The sequence below is a fragment of the Hemiscyllium ocellatum genome, chromosome X, assembly GCF_020745735.1.
Source record: "Hemiscyllium ocellatum isolate sHemOce1 chromosome X, sHemOce1.pat.X.cur, whole genome shotgun sequence".
Taxonomy (NCBI): domain Eukaryota; kingdom Metazoa; phylum Chordata; class Chondrichthyes; order Orectolobiformes; family Hemiscylliidae; genus Hemiscyllium; species Hemiscyllium ocellatum.
The window spans coordinates 14276655-14295571 of NC_083453.1; the positions used below are offsets into that span (position 1 = coordinate 14276655).

Genomic DNA, 18917 nt, shown 5'->3' on the forward strand with positions numbered 1-18917 from the left:
CACTGAGAACCTTTTACCGCTAATGGAGTCAGCTGTTACAAGGGGACACAGCTTTAAATTAAGGGATGGTAGGTATAGGACAGATGTTAGGGGTAGATTCTTTACACAGCGGGTTGTGAGTTCATGGAATGCCCTGCCAGTCGCAGTGGTGAACTCTCCCTCTTTATGGTCATTTAAGCGGGCATTGGATAGGCATTTGGAAGTTATTGGGCTAGTGTAGGTTAGGTAGGATTCGGTCGGCGCAACATTGAGGGCCGAAGGGCCTGTACTGCGCTGTATTTTTCTATGTTCTATGTTCTATAATACCACTAGGTCATTGCCTCCCCTCGTTCCCACCTTCCAAGTGAAGAGGTTTCTTCTGAGTTCCCTATTAGATTTCTTGGTGATTTATATTGATGGCCCCTAGACTTCCTCTTCCCCACAAGGAAACACACTCTCTGTATCCACTTTATCAAAACTTTTCATTTTCTAAAAAAACTCTTATTCGGTCACCCATTAGCATTCTCCCTTCATGTTTTCATGAGGGGAAAATCCTCGCAGTTGTGGGATCATTGTTCTAAATCTTATTGCAGTGGCTCCAGTTTAGAGTATAATTTCCTGATCCCTCACTCTTCATCCATATTTTTCTCCATATGGTAGGGGGTATAACTGTTTACCTGGGAAACGTGTATCATGCTTTGTGAAATTGGTATAGTTTTGCAGGGGACCAAAGGCTTGGAGATGTTGTACTATGATACCAGCAAGCTAGGCATATTTCCCAAGTAAAGGCAAACTGCTTCACCATTTGCATGCAAATTGCAGTGATCCAAGTAACAACACTGTCATGGATAGAATTATCCATATGTGCTGAGTTGGTGTGTGATGCTTCACATATGGTATTCTGTATTACATTGGTGCAAAATTTTAAGTTCCAACAGTCGCAATAGCATGTGCTTTTAACTATGAAAGAAGCAAGAGTACCCCTAGTATACCATGCCATTTGATTTTTTTAAAATCCTTTTTTACCAAGAACAATTTTTTAAGCTTTTGTTTTAGACCACTATTTGCAACTCCTTGCAATGAACGTGACTGCAGATAGGAACGTATCATGTGCAGGTGTAATGGTATTTCACAAAATTGCATTGCCACATTGTGCTCCTTTTTTTAATTTTCATATTTTCCTTAGTGAATTGTTTTGTTGGCATAATGATGAAGGGTGCCAGTGTTGAATAATGGGACATTACTGTTTTGTCACATTATTGCTATAGGAGTTTCCAGGTAGGGTTGAGCATAGCTCAGCTGGAGATTAAATCTTTTCTTTTCTGATAGAAGAAGGTGCATGAATTCATACTTGCACCAGTGTGAACTTTCCTTTGACAGTTGTCCTTCTGGCTTTTGAGAATTTAACTTGGTGAATTATTTTGTGCTATGAATCCAGATCTACAATACACTGGTTTTAGATTGTCCACACCCCTTTTTTTTTCAGATTCTTATTGATAGTACTATAAATGCGCAGTTGGGAAATGCTTTGTAGCCAGTCTATGGCTTAATTGGGTGTTTGTTTGATATACTTCTTCAAGGATGTCACTGGCTAGGCCAGCATTTATTGGCCCGAAGAGGGTGGTGATGAGTTGTCACCTTGAGCCATTGCAATCCTTGAGGATTTAGGTATCCCACAGTGTTACCAAGAAGGGAATTCCTGGATTTTGACCCAGCAACAGTGAAGGAATGGTATTATAGTTGTAAGTCAGGATGGTGTGTGGCTCAGAGTGAAACTTGCAGGTGGTGGTGCCCTGTGTATCTGCTGTTCTTGTCTTTCGTGGTATAGATCACTGGCTGGAAGGTACAATTGGAGGAGACTTGATGACTTAATTGTCTTCAGTTAAATTGGTGTATGTTTAAACCAACCACGCAAGTCATGTCTGTTTAAAGGCAGTTTGTATTTTTGTTGAATTTCAGATACACTTCCCGATCTCTGCATGTGGATCAGGCAGCATCTGAGGTGCAGGTGAATTGACGTTTCAGGCATAAGTCTTTCATCAGGAATGAGCATTCCTCAGGCTCATTCCTGATGAAGGGCTTCTGTCCAAAACATCAATTCTCCTACTCCTTGGATGCTGCCCAACCTGCTGTGATTTTCCAGCACCACACACTCAACTCTGCTCTCCAGCATCTGCAGTCTTCATTTTTTCCCTCTGCATGTGGATTGAATAGGTTGAAAATGGCCAAGAGCAGCTTGTATTTAATCAAGAGGCTGCCCTAGTAAGAACAACCTCAAGTATCTGATTGGGAATCTACAAATCAGCATCTAAATTCACATAAATTTAGCATGCTGCAAGTTGCAATGCCCCAGTTCAAGTTGTGCTGTGTGGTTAGCTTTCTAGCCATGTGTTAAATGCAAAGCTTTTCAGAGACAATGTGGAAGAAGTTAAATGTTTCATGTGTTTGGCTGTTTCAACTGTGACATTATCTTATGAAAATCTTACCTCAATTATATAGTTGTGTATGCCACATCGAGAGTACTGTTTACAATTTTAGTCTCATTATTTAAAGAATGATATAATTGCATTGGAAGAAGTACAGAGAAGTCTCCTTTGATTTCTGAGATTGAGATTTCCTCATGTAACATTGTTCAACATGTTTCAATTGGAATTTGGAAGAATGAGTGTTGATTTTATTGAAACGTGTAAGATCCTGAAGGGGCTTGACAAGGTGGATGCAGAGGAGCTGTTTCTTCTTGAGGGGAGACTAAAACTAGCAAACCTAGTTTAAGAATGAGCGGTCTCCCTTCTAAGATGGATGAGAATTTTCTTTTTTTGTTTCAGATGTTTCTCCTTGAGAGGGACCAGAACTGAGGAACACAGCTTTAAAAATAAGGGGTAATGCCTTTTAGGTCATGATGAGTAGAATTTTCTTTTTATGAGGACTGTGGAATTCCTCCCCAGAGAGCAGTGGGGCTGAGATCATTGAATATTTTTAAGGTTGAGGTAGATAGCCTTCAACTTTCTGGTGAGTCAGAATCCATCAGGATAAACAGGAGTGTGAAGTGGAGATCAGCTATGATACTGTCAAATGGCAGAGCAGGCTCAAAAGGTCAAGTGGCCTACTGCCCCTAATTTGTACATAGTTACATTCATGATGGGCAAGAAATGGGTTAAACAAAGGACTAAAAGTCTGCCAAGATCGTGTCTTAACTGACATGCACATGACCTATTGTGTCAAAATGTGTAACTAATTGCTCAAGAAATTTAGACTGTCTTCTAGCTTCATGTCCTTTCTAATGCTTAAAAAAAAATTATAACTAAGATCCTCTATGGAAACTAGCTTGACCGCATTGGTGCCTGGGTGTATTTTGATACTATGCACTTGTCAATTTTTAAAAAAGATTGATTTGTAAATTGAGTAATTGTAAAGATTTGTCATCTTGCAACGTACCATATTTTTTGAAAATGCTATCAGAAGAGTTTGCATAATTTTAATTTTATTTGTTCGACTTCCAAGAAAATGATTTTGCTTTAAATATCTATATATGGTTTTCTTTAACTTAGCCAGCATCTGTTTTATGTTAGTTTCCTTGAATGTTGGCAAATAGATCCCATCTGAATCCTGCATTTGGTTGACATTGTGTAGTGTTCCTAACTCTGAGGAACTGTGCATGCTGTACAGGTTTTGTAGGGTGTGAAATTGCCGGACTTGTTACTTAAAATCATTGGACCAGTAAGCTGCGAAGTAAAATTATTCAACTACTGTTATCACAACAGTGTTATGTGAGACCATGGCTTAAGTAATGTGCTGGCAAAACAATCCTGTATTGATGCCTAATTCTGTCATATGCCCTACTTGTACCCTGAGGGTTTCCATCATAGCCTAACTGCCACCTCCAGAGTCTTTCTGCCATAGAAAGCTAAACTATTCTGTAAAAAGACACAAAAAATCCTCCAATGTCATATGAACTGAAACAGTGAAGTAGTGATGAGTCAAATTTCAATAACCCAAAACTCTGGTTGTTTTAAAGTTGGCAACCATTCCCAAAGGCAGGATAGGAAATCCAACAGAAGGATGTCCATGATAAGCAGTTCTAGATTGGTGACTCAAGCCTGTCATGTGATTATGTGAAACATGTGGCAGAGAGTTGGATCTTGCTGCAGCATCAAATCATGGGTAAGCCATGAGTCGACATCAGGATTTCTCTGTGAAACTATGGTAAAGGTGAAGACAATGTGAAATCGATACCATAATTAGGAAATTGTGGAAAGCGAAAAATGGACATCACTGGGAAATAGGAGGTTCCACCGTTGAATTTGTCAACCACTCTGAAGCACAAGGTGGAAATTTTCGAACAGCTTGACAGGCAGGCATCCTCTCCAGCAGGGTAGAGGATAAAGAATGGCCACCTATTCATACACTGAAGAAGCTCTGCTATGATCTTCAAGGCAGTTCGAGCAGGGAACGTTCTCACGGAGTCATACAGCATGGAAACAGACCCTTTGATCTAACCAGTCCATGCTGAACTAAACTAGTTCCATCTGCCTGCTCCTGGACCATATCCCTCCAGGCCTTTCCCATTCATGTACTTGTTGAAGTAACTTTTAAATGTTGCAGTTGTACCCACATCCATCACTTCCCCAGGACGTTCATTCCACACACTAGACAGAGAGAGAGAGAAGCTTTTATTTGTCACTTCTACCATATACAACTGATGCACTTAGAAACGAGTGTGTTGCTCCAGGGCCACGGTGCTACATGGACAGCACAAGCTACACGATCATATAAAGTGCATAAGAAGTGCAAAACACGCAAATTACAGTGTAATAAAAGAATGATAATTAATAGACATTGTTCTTGCAGCAATTCAAAGTCATGCAAAGGCTTTCTGATGGAAAAGATTCCAATTGTACAGTGTTAAGGAGTCTGATGGCTTGGGGGAAGAAACTGTTGCACCGTCTGGCCATGAGAGATGGAATGCTCCGGTATCTTCTGCCAGATGGCAGGATGGAGAAGAGTTTGAGTGATGGGCATGTGGGGTCTTCCACAATGCTCTTAGCCTTTCGGATGCAGCATGTGATGTAAATGTCTGTCGTGGAGGGAAGCGAGACCCCAATGATCTTCGCAGCTGTCCTCACTACCTGTTGTAGAGTCTTACGGTCTGAGACGGTGCAACTCCCAAACCAAGCAGTGATGCAGCAACTCAGGGTACTCTCAATGAACCCTCCATAGAATGAGAGGTGGGAGGTGAGCTTTCCTCCGTCTACACAGAAAGTAGAGATGCTGCTGGGCTAACCACCCTCTGTTTTTTAATTCTCTCTCCTCTCACCTTAGAAATGTGCCCCCAGTCTTAAAATCTCCAATCCTAAGGAAAAGACAACTATCACTAACTCTGCCTATACCTGTCATTGTTTCATAAACTTCTATCAGGTCGCCTCTCAACCTCCTATGCTCCAATGAAAAACGTCTCTGCTTATCTAGCCTTTCTTTATATTTCAAACCTTCCATACCCAGCAGCATCCTAGTAAATCTCTTTTGACACCCTCTCGAGATTAATAATATCCTTCCTATAATTGGGCAACCAGAACTGGACACAGTATTCCAGAAGAGGCTTCAAGGATGTCCTGTACAACCTTAATGTAATGTCCCAACTCCTACACTAAAAGGACCCCGCAATAAAGGCAAGCGTGCCAAATGATTTCATCCTGTTATATGTGACACAAACTTCAAAAAATGTGTACCTGCACCCCAAGGTCCCTCTGTTCTACAACACTACCCAAGGCCCTCCCATTAATTGTATAAGCCCTCTACCCTTGTTTGTTGTATTTATCCAGATCAGACTCCTTTCCAGTTCAATCCTGGAAAAAGAGGCTGGGCTACAAGGAGCTCAGCTGCAACGATGAATAGCTGGACTGATCTGAAGACGAGACAAGACCCAACATTGTCTTTTGCACAGGAAATAACAAGGGTGCAGCAGTTCTCCTTTAGGCAGTCCCTTGAGTATGAAATTGACTTTCTTCCACGCCAGAGTTGTGTGTCCTGAGGTGACTAGACCTTGGGGTCTGTACACACTCCCAAAGATGGAGCAGAAGGAGTTTGAAGAGACAGGTGGTGTGTTTGCACTTGGCCTTTACCTGGACCTGGTGGAGATGCGTGAAATGGTTGTCACCTTCACAGATGCTTTTCCAGTTTGGGAAATCTGGGCAAGAGATTCCTACAAATCAGTGGGAATGTTGCATTTTTTTTTCAGGAAGTCTTTGGGGATGTCCTTTGAACTGGTTCTCTGCCCTTCTGGTAACCACTTAGTTGTGACCAGGCTCGGAGGAGGAAACTTGTTTTTAAGGACCTTGTCTCAGGCATGCAGATACTGGCCTGCTCATCGAAGCTGATTGACAGTACCTCAAAGCTGATGTTAGTTTGCGAGAGAACACTTTTGAGTGCCTATCCTGCCAATGGATTTACAGGATTTTGTGGATGTTTCTCTGGTGATATTTCTGTGGGGATTTGAGATGTCATATATTCGTGCCAAAAGTGCTTCTCATCTGAAAGCATTTTCAACTTTATTGTACTGTGCTAGTGGCAGGTAGCATGATGGATATTTGTGAACCCCATAAGTTTTTGTGTTGACAGATTCAAAGATTTTCACAGGATCAGTAAGTGGTCCTGTCCAACATGAGGATGCTATTCCTTGCATTTGAATTTGTTGCACCAGTGAAGATCACATCTGTGATGTTTCTTGACAGGTGAAAACTGTTTTGCAACCCTGAAAGCTGTTCTTCAGTCACTGGGTGATAGTGGTTTAGGGGGTTCCATGCAATGGTTTTTCTTGTGGCAGATACCAGGAAGACTTCTCTTTAGTTACCTGCAGTTCAACATGATACCATATTCAAGAAGGGAGACAGTGTCTCTGAAGTCCTCTAGTATGTGCTGCTCCTCCCAGATACATCCCTAAAGAGATCAAAAATCCATGCTAACTCATGCGTGAATCCACTTGTGATTGACCAAAATAGCGAAGGCACTAAACCCACCAAGGGAACGTTTTGGAGGTGAGTTGAAGGTCAGAGAGAGCACACTAACCTCCAAACAGCCCAACTTCAAGAACTATTGACCCACAATATGGTAGTAACATGCCCGCCACACAAATGCCAGGCAATCGCCATCATCAGTAAGAGACTATCTAACTACCGCCCCTTGACATTCACTAGTGTTAACATCACTGAATTCTCCCCATCAATATCCTGGGTTTTACCATTAACTAGAAATGCAATTGGACTCTCCACATAAGCACAGTAGCTACAAGAACAGGTCAGTGGCTAGGAATATTGCAGCACATATTTCACCACCTGACTCCCCAAAGCCTGTACCCCATTTACAAGTCACAAGGCAAGAGTGTGAGGGAATATTCCCCACTTACCTTGAACACTCAAACTTAACACCATCCAAGCACCACATCCACAAGTATCAATTCCCTCCACCACCAACGCTCAGTACTATCTACAAGATGCACTGCAGAAATTCATCAAAGATCCTCCAACGGCACTTTCCATCCCATGACCACTTTCATCTAAGAAGGACAAGGGCAGCAGATACATGGAAACACTACTCCCTGCCTCCAAGCCTCTCTGCATCCTTACTTGGAAATATGTCAGCCGTTCCTTCACTGTCACTGGGCCAAAATCCTGGAATTCTCTCCCTAATGGCACTGAGAGTCAATCCACAGAAGGTGAATGCAGCGGTTCAAGGCGGCAGCTCATCACCACCTTCTCAAGGGTAACTAGGGATGGGCAATAAATATTAACCAGCCAGCAATACCCACATCCCACAGATGAATTTTTTTTTTAAATGTGCAATTGTGTGTTGGAGATGTCAGCCATTTCCGAATCCATTGAATTGGAATGGAAGCAGGACATTCTTGGCCCCTGGTGACTGCCTCAGAAGAAGGTGGTCTGTCCTAGAGCTCCTGTTGGGTTACAGCAGCAAAAAAAAGTAACAAAATTCCTATGCTGTACTTCTGCAGTTGCACAATTGTTTGAGCGTTGCTTTTGTGCATCTATTGAGCAACATGTCAAAATGTAGCAAATTTGTTTAATCTAAAATGTGGAATTAGGTCTAACGTCCCACATAAATTTTATAATGGAACATTTTAATGAAAATCACATTTGCTTTTTAAATTTTTCTTTTGGATACCTTGTTCACAAAATGTTAACTAGGTGACACAGTGATGCTTTGCAAACACAGTGGTAAGATCTGTGTGTTATATCCTGTTCTTTTGTGTCTAGATCTTAGTGTTCCTGTGTAGACAGTTGCAAACTAATAGGTAGGTGTGAGTGCAAACGTGGATGCCTTTTCTTGTCTGTCCTGTGTAGCAAACTGCTGACAAGCCTCTAATAGCATAAATTTGCCCATTTAGTCAATGTGTAGTTAATTCTTCAGCAAATAAATGAAGAACAATAATATTTGTGCTTCATTGTTTAAACAGTACGGTTTCATTTATCTTCAGTATTGTAGAAATTGTAGAAGTGCTACAGCACTTACGGAGTTAATCTGTTAATGATGTCGGATTAAATATAATGTAGTTTCACATAGACCAATGGGTTTTCTGGGAGATGGTTTGCTCCACAGCAGAGACTACCCCTACTGCATTGAAGATATGTAGCCAGGTAGTTGGTCCTGTATGTGACTACCGCTGGTCAAGTGGCGAAGCGTTGACTGATCCTCAGGAGTGCATAAGACAAAACATTCATAAAGACTGTCCAAAGTGAAGATTTATGTACTGTTGCTCTTGTATGTAGAACCAACAGAATCACCTCTCATATGTCCTTTTGTTGTAGAGAGTCTGTAGAATCAATCAGCTGTACCAGCTGGAATTTTCCCTGAACCAGCCCACTATACATCACGGTAGCCACTGAGATCAAACTTTAGACATCCTTGTTTCCATCTATATCCTGTTATGTCAGCTAATACACAACTACATTCATCTGGTGATCAATGTAATATCATGCCCTGTGGCCCCTGAGAATCGATGACCTATTTAAATTGTAAAATGGCTCAATTGTATAGTACTGTAGCACAGCCTGAAGGCTAGGTTCCTCAACACCAAAATAGAGTCAACTGTAACGTGCAATTGTTTTTCAGTCACCATTTGGGGCTTTATTTATGTTTGTTGAACCCACCTCATACAAGCCACCAAAAATGTATCTTAACTCTTCAGGCAATCTGGCCAGTTTCTTTCTTGAAAAAGCATCCTGTGTCTCTACTTTTAATAAATGTTAACCCTGTTAATCCCTTTTAATTGAAGGGGTGGTACACTGTTGGAGGTGGTTATCTTTTGGATGAGATGTGAAATAAAGATCCCTACCTGCTCTCAATACATGATTTGACGAGCAGCAGAGGACTTCTCAGTACCGGTATTGTGTTCTGACCTGCATTTATCCCTCAGCCAACATCACTAAAACAGAGCATCTGCTCCATTGTTTCATTCATATTTATGGGTGTTTACTGATTTAATTGACTGCAGTGTTTCCTACATTTATAATAGTGATTACACTTCAAAAGTACTTTCCAGTTATAAAACACTTGCCACATCCTGAAAGGTGCTAAATAAATACAAATTTCTGTTCTCTTCCCTTTTTTTTCTTTGTCCTGTTAACTTTGGGATGGTGCAAAAGGCTAGTTGTAACATAAATGTTGTAGCTAATAATGTGGTATATTGAAGAGCCTCAAACCGATCTGTAGGTGGGGCAGGTAGTTTTATGGTGGTATCAGTCATCTTTGTGATGAATTGGGGAGCTTTCTCTTTCACATCTTAGCACAATGTGATTGTGCTGCAAGAACACGGATTCTCATGCAAACTGTTGCAGGCCCATTTAGTTGTGTTGGTGGAATTGCTTTGTTTAAAGTTCAACTCCCTCCAATATGCCTGTATATTGACGAGCAATTTACTTTCACCTTTTTGTTTCTCTAGGTACTAATATAGAGAAGTCAGCAAAAGACTTGCAGCGATGTACTGTGTCCCTAGCTAGGTACCGGGCAGTTATTAAAGAGGAAATGGACATTTCTATTAGGAAGATGAAGCTGGCATTTGCTGAACTACAGAACTGGTAGGTCATTCGCCAAAAATAAATATCATTTCATAATCTATTGTTAGGCTACAAATTAGCAAATTGATGAAGTAAGGAAAGGATATCACAATTCACATATATTATGAAACTAAATGAGTAGACAATAATCCACCTTAAATAATTGTCTCCTTTTTAAGATGCTTCATTCTCCTTTTGACATAATTAGGAAGCAGTTGGATTTGTTTGTGGCTTATCTGTCAGAAACATGTTCCATGTTGAGCACATTGTCTGCTATATTGTCATTGCACTCTCCTGTAATAATTGTAGAATGTTTGAGGAGGCAAAGAGGAATACACTTGAGGAAGTATGTTTAAATGATTGAGCAGGCCTCAAGCATTCAGTAAGGCTTATTTCTCTGTTAGTACATAATTTGGGATTCTATGTTCCTGACGGTTATTTGGCTGAGATTGCTGAATTGTTCCTATTCTGAATTATGACTAATATATCAATTATACTTGCTGATGGCAATATTAAATGTTGTTCTGAAATAATTATCTTGGTGGAGGTTTCAGCATTTTGGATTTGCTTTGCATCAAAGATTTGTTGATATCTGTTTTACGTTTATTTATGACTCCACTGATTCATTTGGAAAATATGTCTAAGAATTACCTAAATGCAGATTGAGGTGGTCAAGGCAGGATAAGTCACTACTGAGCAGGATCAAGCCGTTTAGGGAAGTGTAATCACTGTGCAATTGATATATTTCAGGCAACATGACTATAAACGGAACTTGATTTTGTCACCAAACCCTTGCATCCCTACTGTGTGTCTTTAGTCATATCCTGTTGCCTGACTGCACCCATAACAAATAATAATCTTTAATAGAAGTGTAAACAAATTTCAACAAGTGCCATTAAGTCAAAATCTGTATGTGTAATTGTCTTGTGGAACACTTCCAGCAACTACCTTCTACAACCTTTTCAATATTTGTAACCCTATACGGTTGTCCAATTCTATTCCTTACCTCAAACTGAGAATTTACTATCCCTGCAAAACAGATTATCTCACCCCACCCTTCCGCAATGTTGTTTTTTATGATGCCCTACATTTAATTTTGCACTCTTCAGGAGGGAAGGTGACTTGTTCACAGGAATCTACAAGTCTAACTTTAAATTCGCCAGCTTATCATATCATATGGAAAGTTGTTGGGAGAGTCCACATTTGAAGTATTCAGACGGATTATGCTCCAAATCTCTCTCCCAGTGATGTTTGATGTGCTTCTATCATTTTGAAATTATAATGGCTGTTCAAACATGTGTGCGTAAGCATCGCTGTTGTTAGTTCTTGCATTTTCTAATCAATGCCTTTTGAGACTTATTCAAGCCTACTGTATATCATGTCTATCACCATATCCTAATGCATAGTCAGTCACTCTGGTGAATACCCAAATGCAAATGTCCTGGTAAATCTGCCAGCAACACAATATAATCTGTGGAAAAATGGGCCATTTCTTCACAACATCCTCAAACCCATGAAACATAAAATAGGATGAACCACAGTGAACATCTTTTATCATATTTTTTTCTAAGAATGCCAGATTGAGTGAATCTCCCATCAAAACAAACACAGATCTTGTACTCAGAGTACATATATTCAATAGCTACCTGGCACAGAGAAGATGGTTGTGGTTGTTGGAGGTCAGTCACTTCAACTCCAGGACATGACTGCAGGAATTCCTCAAGGTACTTTCCTCAGCCCAACCACCTTCAGCTGCTTTATCAATAATCTTTGCTCCATCATAAGGTCAGAATGTTCACTGATTATACAATGTTCATCATTTACAACTCCTCAGGTACTGAAGCAACCCTTGTCCAAATGCAGCAAGACCTGGACAATATTCCGGCTTGGGCTGTTAAGTGAGAAGTAACATTTCTGCCAAACAGTCCCAGGCAATGAGCATCTTGAGCAAGAGCGGGTCCAGTCATTTACCCTGACATTCAATGGTATTACCGTTAATCAATCTCCTATTATCAACATGCTGAAGGTTGTCAGTTGCCAGAAACTGAACTGGACCAGTCATATAAATACTGGAGTTACAAGAGCGAGTCAAAGGCTGGGAAATTTATGGCAATTAACTCCCCACCTGACTCCCCAAAGCCTGTGCTCTATTTACGAGGTACAAGTCAAGAGTATGATGGAAAAGCCTCACTTATCTGGATGAGCCCATCTCCAACAACACTCAAGAAGCTTGACTATCTAGGACGAAGCAGCCCATTTGATTGACACCCTTGCCAACACCGTAAGCATTTATTCCCTTCATCAATGGCAGCCGTGTTTACCACCTACAAAAAGCATTTACAGTAACTCGTTAGTGCTCCTTCAACAGCACCTTTCAAACCCACAACCTGTACTATGCAGAAGAACAAGGGCTGCAGACTGTGGGAACACCACCACCTGCAGGTTCTGGTTTAAATTGCACACCTTACTGACGTGAAAATACATGCCTGTTCCTTCAGTGTCACTAGGTCAAAATACTGGAGCTCCCTCTCTAACAGCATTCTGGGTATCCCTTTACCCCATAGACTGCAATGGTTCTCGAATGTGCCTGACCACTTTCTTAAGGCAGTTAAGAATGATCAATAAATGCTGACCTAGTCAACAATGCTCACGCCGTGTGAAACAAATAATAAAAAAATACAGTCCAGAATTGGTTGTTGCACCCCAGAACTTCCAGCATCATGAGTTCCATATGGCACTTGGTAGAAAGTCTTACAAAAATCATTGGGATCCTGTGACTAAGGTTTATCTGCACTAAGAGAATACTTTATTATAATGTGGTACCTATTTGCAAACTTTATAAAACAAGCTAGTATAGCCTATGTGCAGAGGCAATTTTAAAGGGTGCATTGGTCAAAGTAATCATTTTCTTTTTCACCTAAATAAAGTCATTGAAATTTCGACACAAGAGAAAGTTAAATTATTACCAATAATTTGTTTGTAATTTTAGGACTCTGTAACTTAAAGGTGAAATATTATCCTCAAATCTTCATTTTATGGACATTAAGAAAATACTTGACATAATTCATGGTAGTCATAGAGAACATGAGGATGAGTCATATTTGTGGTGATTTGTTGTGGTTGAGTTTGAAGTTTCAGTCCAACCTAACAACTGGAAAGAGTTTAGAAGAAATTTACAAGGATGTTGCCAGAACTCAACAGTCTGAGTTATAAGGAGAGATTGGACAAGCTGGGACTTTTTTCTTTAGAATATGGAAGACTGAGGAAGGAGAAAGTGAGGTCTGCAGATGCTGGAGATCAGAGCTGAAAATGTGTTGCTGAAAACACGCAGCAGGTCAGGCAGCATCCAGGGAACAGGAGATTCGACGTTTCGGGCATAAGCCCTTCTTCAGGAATGAGGAAAGTGTGTCCAGCAGGCTAAGATAAAAGGTAGGGAGGAGGGACTTGGGGGCGGGGCAATGGAGATGCGATAGGTGGAAGGAGGTCAAGGTGAGGGTGATAGGCCAGAGTGGGGTGGGGGCGGAGAGGTCAGGAAGAAGATTGCAGGTTAGGAAGGCGGTGCTGAGTTCGAGGGATTTGACTGAGACAAGGTGGGGGGAGGGGAAATGAGGAAACTGGAGAAATCTGAGTTCATCCCTTGTTGGAGGGTTCCTAGGCGGAAGATGAGGTGCTCTTCCTCCTCCCTTACTTTTCTCCAAGGCACCTCCTCCCTTACTTCTCTCCAAGGCCCCAAGGGATCCTTCCATGTCCCCCACAAATTCACCTGCACCTCCACACACACCATTTATTGCATCCGCTGCACCTGATGTGGCCTCCTCTATATTGGGGAGACAGGCCGCCTACTTGCAGAACGTTTCAGAGAACACCTCTGGGACACCCGGACCAACCAACCCAACCACCCCGTGGCTCAACACTTTAACTCCCCCTCCCACTCCACCAAGGACATGCAGGTCCTTGGACTCCTCCATCGCCAGACCATAACAACACGACAGTTGGAGGAAGAGCGCCTCATCTTCCGCCTAGGAACCCTCCAACCACAAGGGATGAACTCAGATTTCTCCAGTTTCCTCATTTCCCCTCCCCCCACCTTGTCTCAGTCAAATCCTCGAACTCAGTACCGCCTTCCTAACCTGCAATCTTCTTCCTGACCTCTCCACCCCCACCCCACTCCGGCCTATCACCCTCACCTTGACCTCCTTCCACCTATCACATCTCCATCGCCCCTCCTCCCTACCTTTTATCTTAGCCTGCTGGACACACTTTCCTCATTCCTGAAGAAGGGCTTATGCCCGAAACATCGAATCCCCTGTTCCCTGGATGCTGCCTGACCTGCTGCGCTTTTTCAGCAACACATTTCAAGACTGAGGAAGGCCCTTTATAGAGGTGTATAAGATCATGAGAGGCATGGATAGGGTGAATGCCCTCCGACTTTTTCCCAAGATTGGGGAATTGAGGATTAGAGGGCATCAGTTTAAGGTTAGAGGAAAGAATCAAGTGAACCTGAGAGGAAACTTTTTTTATGCAGGGTGGTACGTATATATGGAATGAACTGCCAGCAGAAGTAGATTGAGCAGGTACATTAACAACACTTAAAAGGTGTTTGGACAAATACAGAGGAAACTCAATTATCTAGCAAGACCGCAAGGTCCCAATGCTCGGCTAAACTATGTTATCTGGCATTCGATTATCTGGAATTCAATTAACCAAACAAAATACTCACCACCCGCATCCTTTGGATAATCAAGGTTCCTATGTATATGGATAGGAAAGTTTTAGAAGGATATGGCCCATGTCCAGGGAAATGGGATTAGTGTGGATGGCCATTTTGGTCGGCATGCATAAATTTGGGCCAGAGGGCCTGGTTCCATGCTATAGGACTCTATGACTCTATAAGAAATGAAGGTGGTCAGATTATTTGGAATAAAATTTGCTGTGAATCACATTGTATTCTGCAGTATGAATATGAGGGATTTGAATCACTTAAAATCATTTTGTAAAAGTGACTTCATTCTCCGATATTGCAGTACTTGCTGAACGAGTGTTTATCTCTTGGCTTTCTAATGTGTTATTTCACAGGTTTCAAGTCACTGCGCAGTTTTTGGACCTTTTGAGAGTTTTGATGTAGATCTACAGAACAATGGCAAAAATCATATACTTTTGGCAGTAGCCTGGGGTTATATTTCTAGGACAAAGAGAAGCAGTAGTAGTACTCTATAGTATTATAATTAATAAAATCAAAAGCTAAAATTCAGTCACTAAAATTCCACAAAGATTGAAGTCTATGTTTTTTTTAAAAGCTTAATGTGCTGGACTACAGATTTATCTGTCTTTGGTGGAACCTTCTTCTACAACGGGCAGCACTGTGGTTAGCACTGCTGCCTCACAGCACCAGAATCCCAAGTTCAATTCCAGCCTTGGGCAGCTGTCTGTGTGGAGTTTGCACATTCTCCCTGTGTCTGCGTGGGTTTCCTCCGGGTGCTCCAGTTTCTTCCCAAAATCCAAAAATGTGCAGGTTAGGTGAATTGGCCATTCTAAATTGTCCATAGTGTTAGGTGCATTAGTCAGAGGGCCGGTGTGGACTTGTTGGGCCGAAGGGCCTGTTTCCACACTGTAGGGAGCCTAATCTAATCAAACTTAAAGGTTATTGTAGCCCCTCCTTCCACCTGGGTTCATTTACTCCGCTTCAACCTACCTGTAATTTGTGGTTATCTACACCTGTTTATTGCTAAGCAACAGGATTTAGAAAGTCCATTCCTCAAATGTCATGTGATTTACATGAAAACTGAACTTGAAACTAATTAGAAGGGTAGGGCCACATTGGAGGTACTACTTAGTATTTTGTTACTGAATTTTAACAAAGAAAAATTACAAGTTGCATTAGAGCAACATCATACACTTCTGCACAGTGGTGGGATTCAAGTTTGGTTTCCTTCAGGATAAAGCTGAGGTTGTATGAAGTTAAAAACAGTGGATGTCCAAAGAGATTTGGGCGTTCAGGTGTATAGATCTGTAAAATTTCATGAACAGGTGCAGACCACAATCAAGAAAGCTAACCGAATGCTGGCTGTTCTATGTAGAGGACTGGAGTACAAGGACACTGATGTCGTGCTGCAGTTCTATAAAAATCTTGATTAGACCTCACTTGGAGTACTGAGAGCAGGTCGAGGCATCACATTTTAGGAAAGATAAATTGGTTGGGGGGGGGGGGGAGGTGGAGTATGATATAGGTTTACGAGAATGATTCCTGAAATTTAGGGGTTAAGTTATGAGAGATTGTATAAATTAAGGCTTTATTTTCTAGAATTCAGAAGGTTATGGGGTGATCAGATCAAAGTCTTCAAGATATTAGCACGAAGAGACAGGTTAAATAAAGATAAACTATTTCCATTGATTGGGGAATTCTGGAACTAAGGGGCATATTAAAGATTAGGGTCAAAACATTCAGGAGCGATGTTAGGAAGCAATTCTGCACGCTCATGGGGAGTCCAGAACTAGAGGGCATAGGTTTAAGATGAGAGGAGAAATTTAAAAGGGACCTAAGGGGCATCCTTTTCATGCAGAGTGGTGTGTGGATGGAATGAACTGCCAGAGGAGGTGGTGGAGGCTGGTATAATTACAACATTTGAAAAGTGAATAGGAAGGTTTTAGAGGGATATGGACCAAACACTGGCAAATGGGACTTGATTTATATAGTATAGCTGGTCGGCATGGACGAGTTGGACTAAAGGGTCTGTTTCCGTGCTTTACATCTCTGTCTCCTTGACTGTACCTTTTTGTTGCATAAGGTGCCAAGCCTGGGGAAACCAGCTGTACAGAAAAGATACATCAAGAAAATGTTTCTATTACACAAAATAACTTATTTTTAATATGACTTGCCAGAATATCTTTTGTTGGAAGTATGCAGAGAAATGAATAGAAGCCTGCACATATTTCCAGACATGTAAGAGTAATGTCAGTGATGTTGAATAGAATATTTGTTTATTTAGTAAGGGCAAATAATGAATAAATTTCAAAAAGGTCAGTTTATTTTGATATTGGACTCCCTGTTCTCTTCGAATCATTATCATTATGGTTGATTTCATCAAATAAGTGCTTTAACTCTAAATTAGTTATGTGCCTATCTGAGGTAATTAGCTCATTTGTAGTTCGTTTTGAAGGAGGAGGAGAAGAAATAAAGAATCAAGACAAGGAGAGCAAATGTGGATAAAAATTAATTTGCAGTTCTGTGTTCTTGCACTAAATTTAATAGTTAGATCCAGGAGAGAAAGAAAAACTATTGGGATTAAATAACTTTTTAAATATAATTCATTCTTGGATGTGAACATTACTGATCAGATCAGCGTTTATTGCCAATCTTGGTTACCATGGGAAGATGATGGGCCTTTTTGGGTAGTATACTGATATAACTGAACAGCTGCTCATCAAATTTAAACGGTAACTAAGAGTCCTCTATGTTGGTATGTAACTGAAGCCATACCTGAGACAGACTGGGTAAGGACTGACAGCATTTCTTTCTGAAAGGGCATTGGTGAACCTGTTGTCTTTTATAAAACCTGGCTCCCAAATTAATGTAACCTGACTTTATAATTTAACTGTTTAACATTCTATATTATTCTGTGAATCTGCACAGTTCTCCCTCGAAGGCCTAGATATCGTGAATGCGCAAAACTAAATACAGTAGCCTAGGTAGGGGTCTGGTCAAGACTCTGTACAGTGAACTATAACTTCCCTGCTTTGTATTCCAGCACCGTTTAAGACTAATGTTTTGATTACCTTTGGTACCTGTACACTTGTTTTTGGTGATTCATGTACCAGCATACAAATTAGAAGTGGGATTTGGTCATTTGGCCCCTCAAATCTTCTGCCATTTGACAAGATCGCAACATGTCAGATTGTGACCTCAACTCTCCTTTCCTACCTGTCCCTATTCCTTTGAGATTCTCCTATCAATCAAGAACCTGGCTAACTCAGCCTTAAAAATAGGCAGTGACTTTGCCTCCACTGCTCTGTGGGGAAGAGCGTACCACAGACTTAATAACTGTCTGAGAGAGAAACAAATTCTCTTCCTCTCCTATTTTAAGACCCTTTTAATTTGCATAGCCTTCTTTTTCACAATTGCATTCAATTTCCCTCAGAATAAACAACATTCTGTTAGCTTTGCTGTACCTGCATTCTAGCCTTTTGTGATTTGCACACCAGGACACCCACATCCCCCTGCATCTCAGAGCTCTGTAATCTCTCACCATTTAGATTTTTTTTATTCTCTCTGCCAAAAATGATTTTTGCACATTTTTCCACATTAAAACTCATTTGTCAGATCCTTGCCCACTCACTTAATCTCTCTGTATTCCTTTGAAGCATCCTTGTGTCTTCACAACTTGCTTTCTTGCCTATCTTTGCATGAACAGCAAATTTAGCAAGCATGACTTTGGTCCCTTCATCCAGGTATATCAATTGTAAAAAGTTGAGGCTTCAGCACTGATGTTTTTGGTATATTAGAGTTGCATATTACAGAGTTGCACTTGCCAACCGGAAAGTGCTAGTCTCTGTTTTGTTAGTTAGCCAGTCTTCCATCAACGGCAGTATTATCATCCCTCCACCGTTCACTTATTTATTTGCAATTGCCTTTGATGTAGCTCCAAGTCAATTGTCATCTTGAAATCCATCAGTTCCTCTTTTTTTCTCCCCCCTACGGCACATTACTAAAAGACCATAAGATATAGGAGCAGAATTAGACCATTCAGCCTATTGAGTCTGCTCTGCCATTCGATCATAGCTGATACTTTAATCCAGTAAATTGATTGTAAATTAGATTTTCCATCACAAAACCATTTCTAACATCTTCCCTAGGGTGGATGTTAAGCTACGTAACCT

At 41.0% G+C, this 18917-nt stretch overlaps 1 protein-coding gene across 4 annotated transcripts in view; it reads left to right on the forward strand.

Annotated features, from left to right (window-relative positions):
• LOC132805851 (spermatogenesis-associated serine-rich protein 2-like) overlaps nt 1-18917 on the forward strand; it is a 142371-nt gene that overhangs the window by 82806 nt on the left and 40648 nt on the right. For all 4 annotated transcript variants that reach the window (XM_060821162.1, XM_060821161.1, XM_060821160.1 and 1 more), the window contains exon 8: nt 9929-10064. In XM_060821162.1, coding sequence (XP_060677145.1) covers nt 9929-10064 — 136 coding nt within the window. The remainder of the gene's footprint in view (nt 1-9928; nt 10065-18917) is intronic.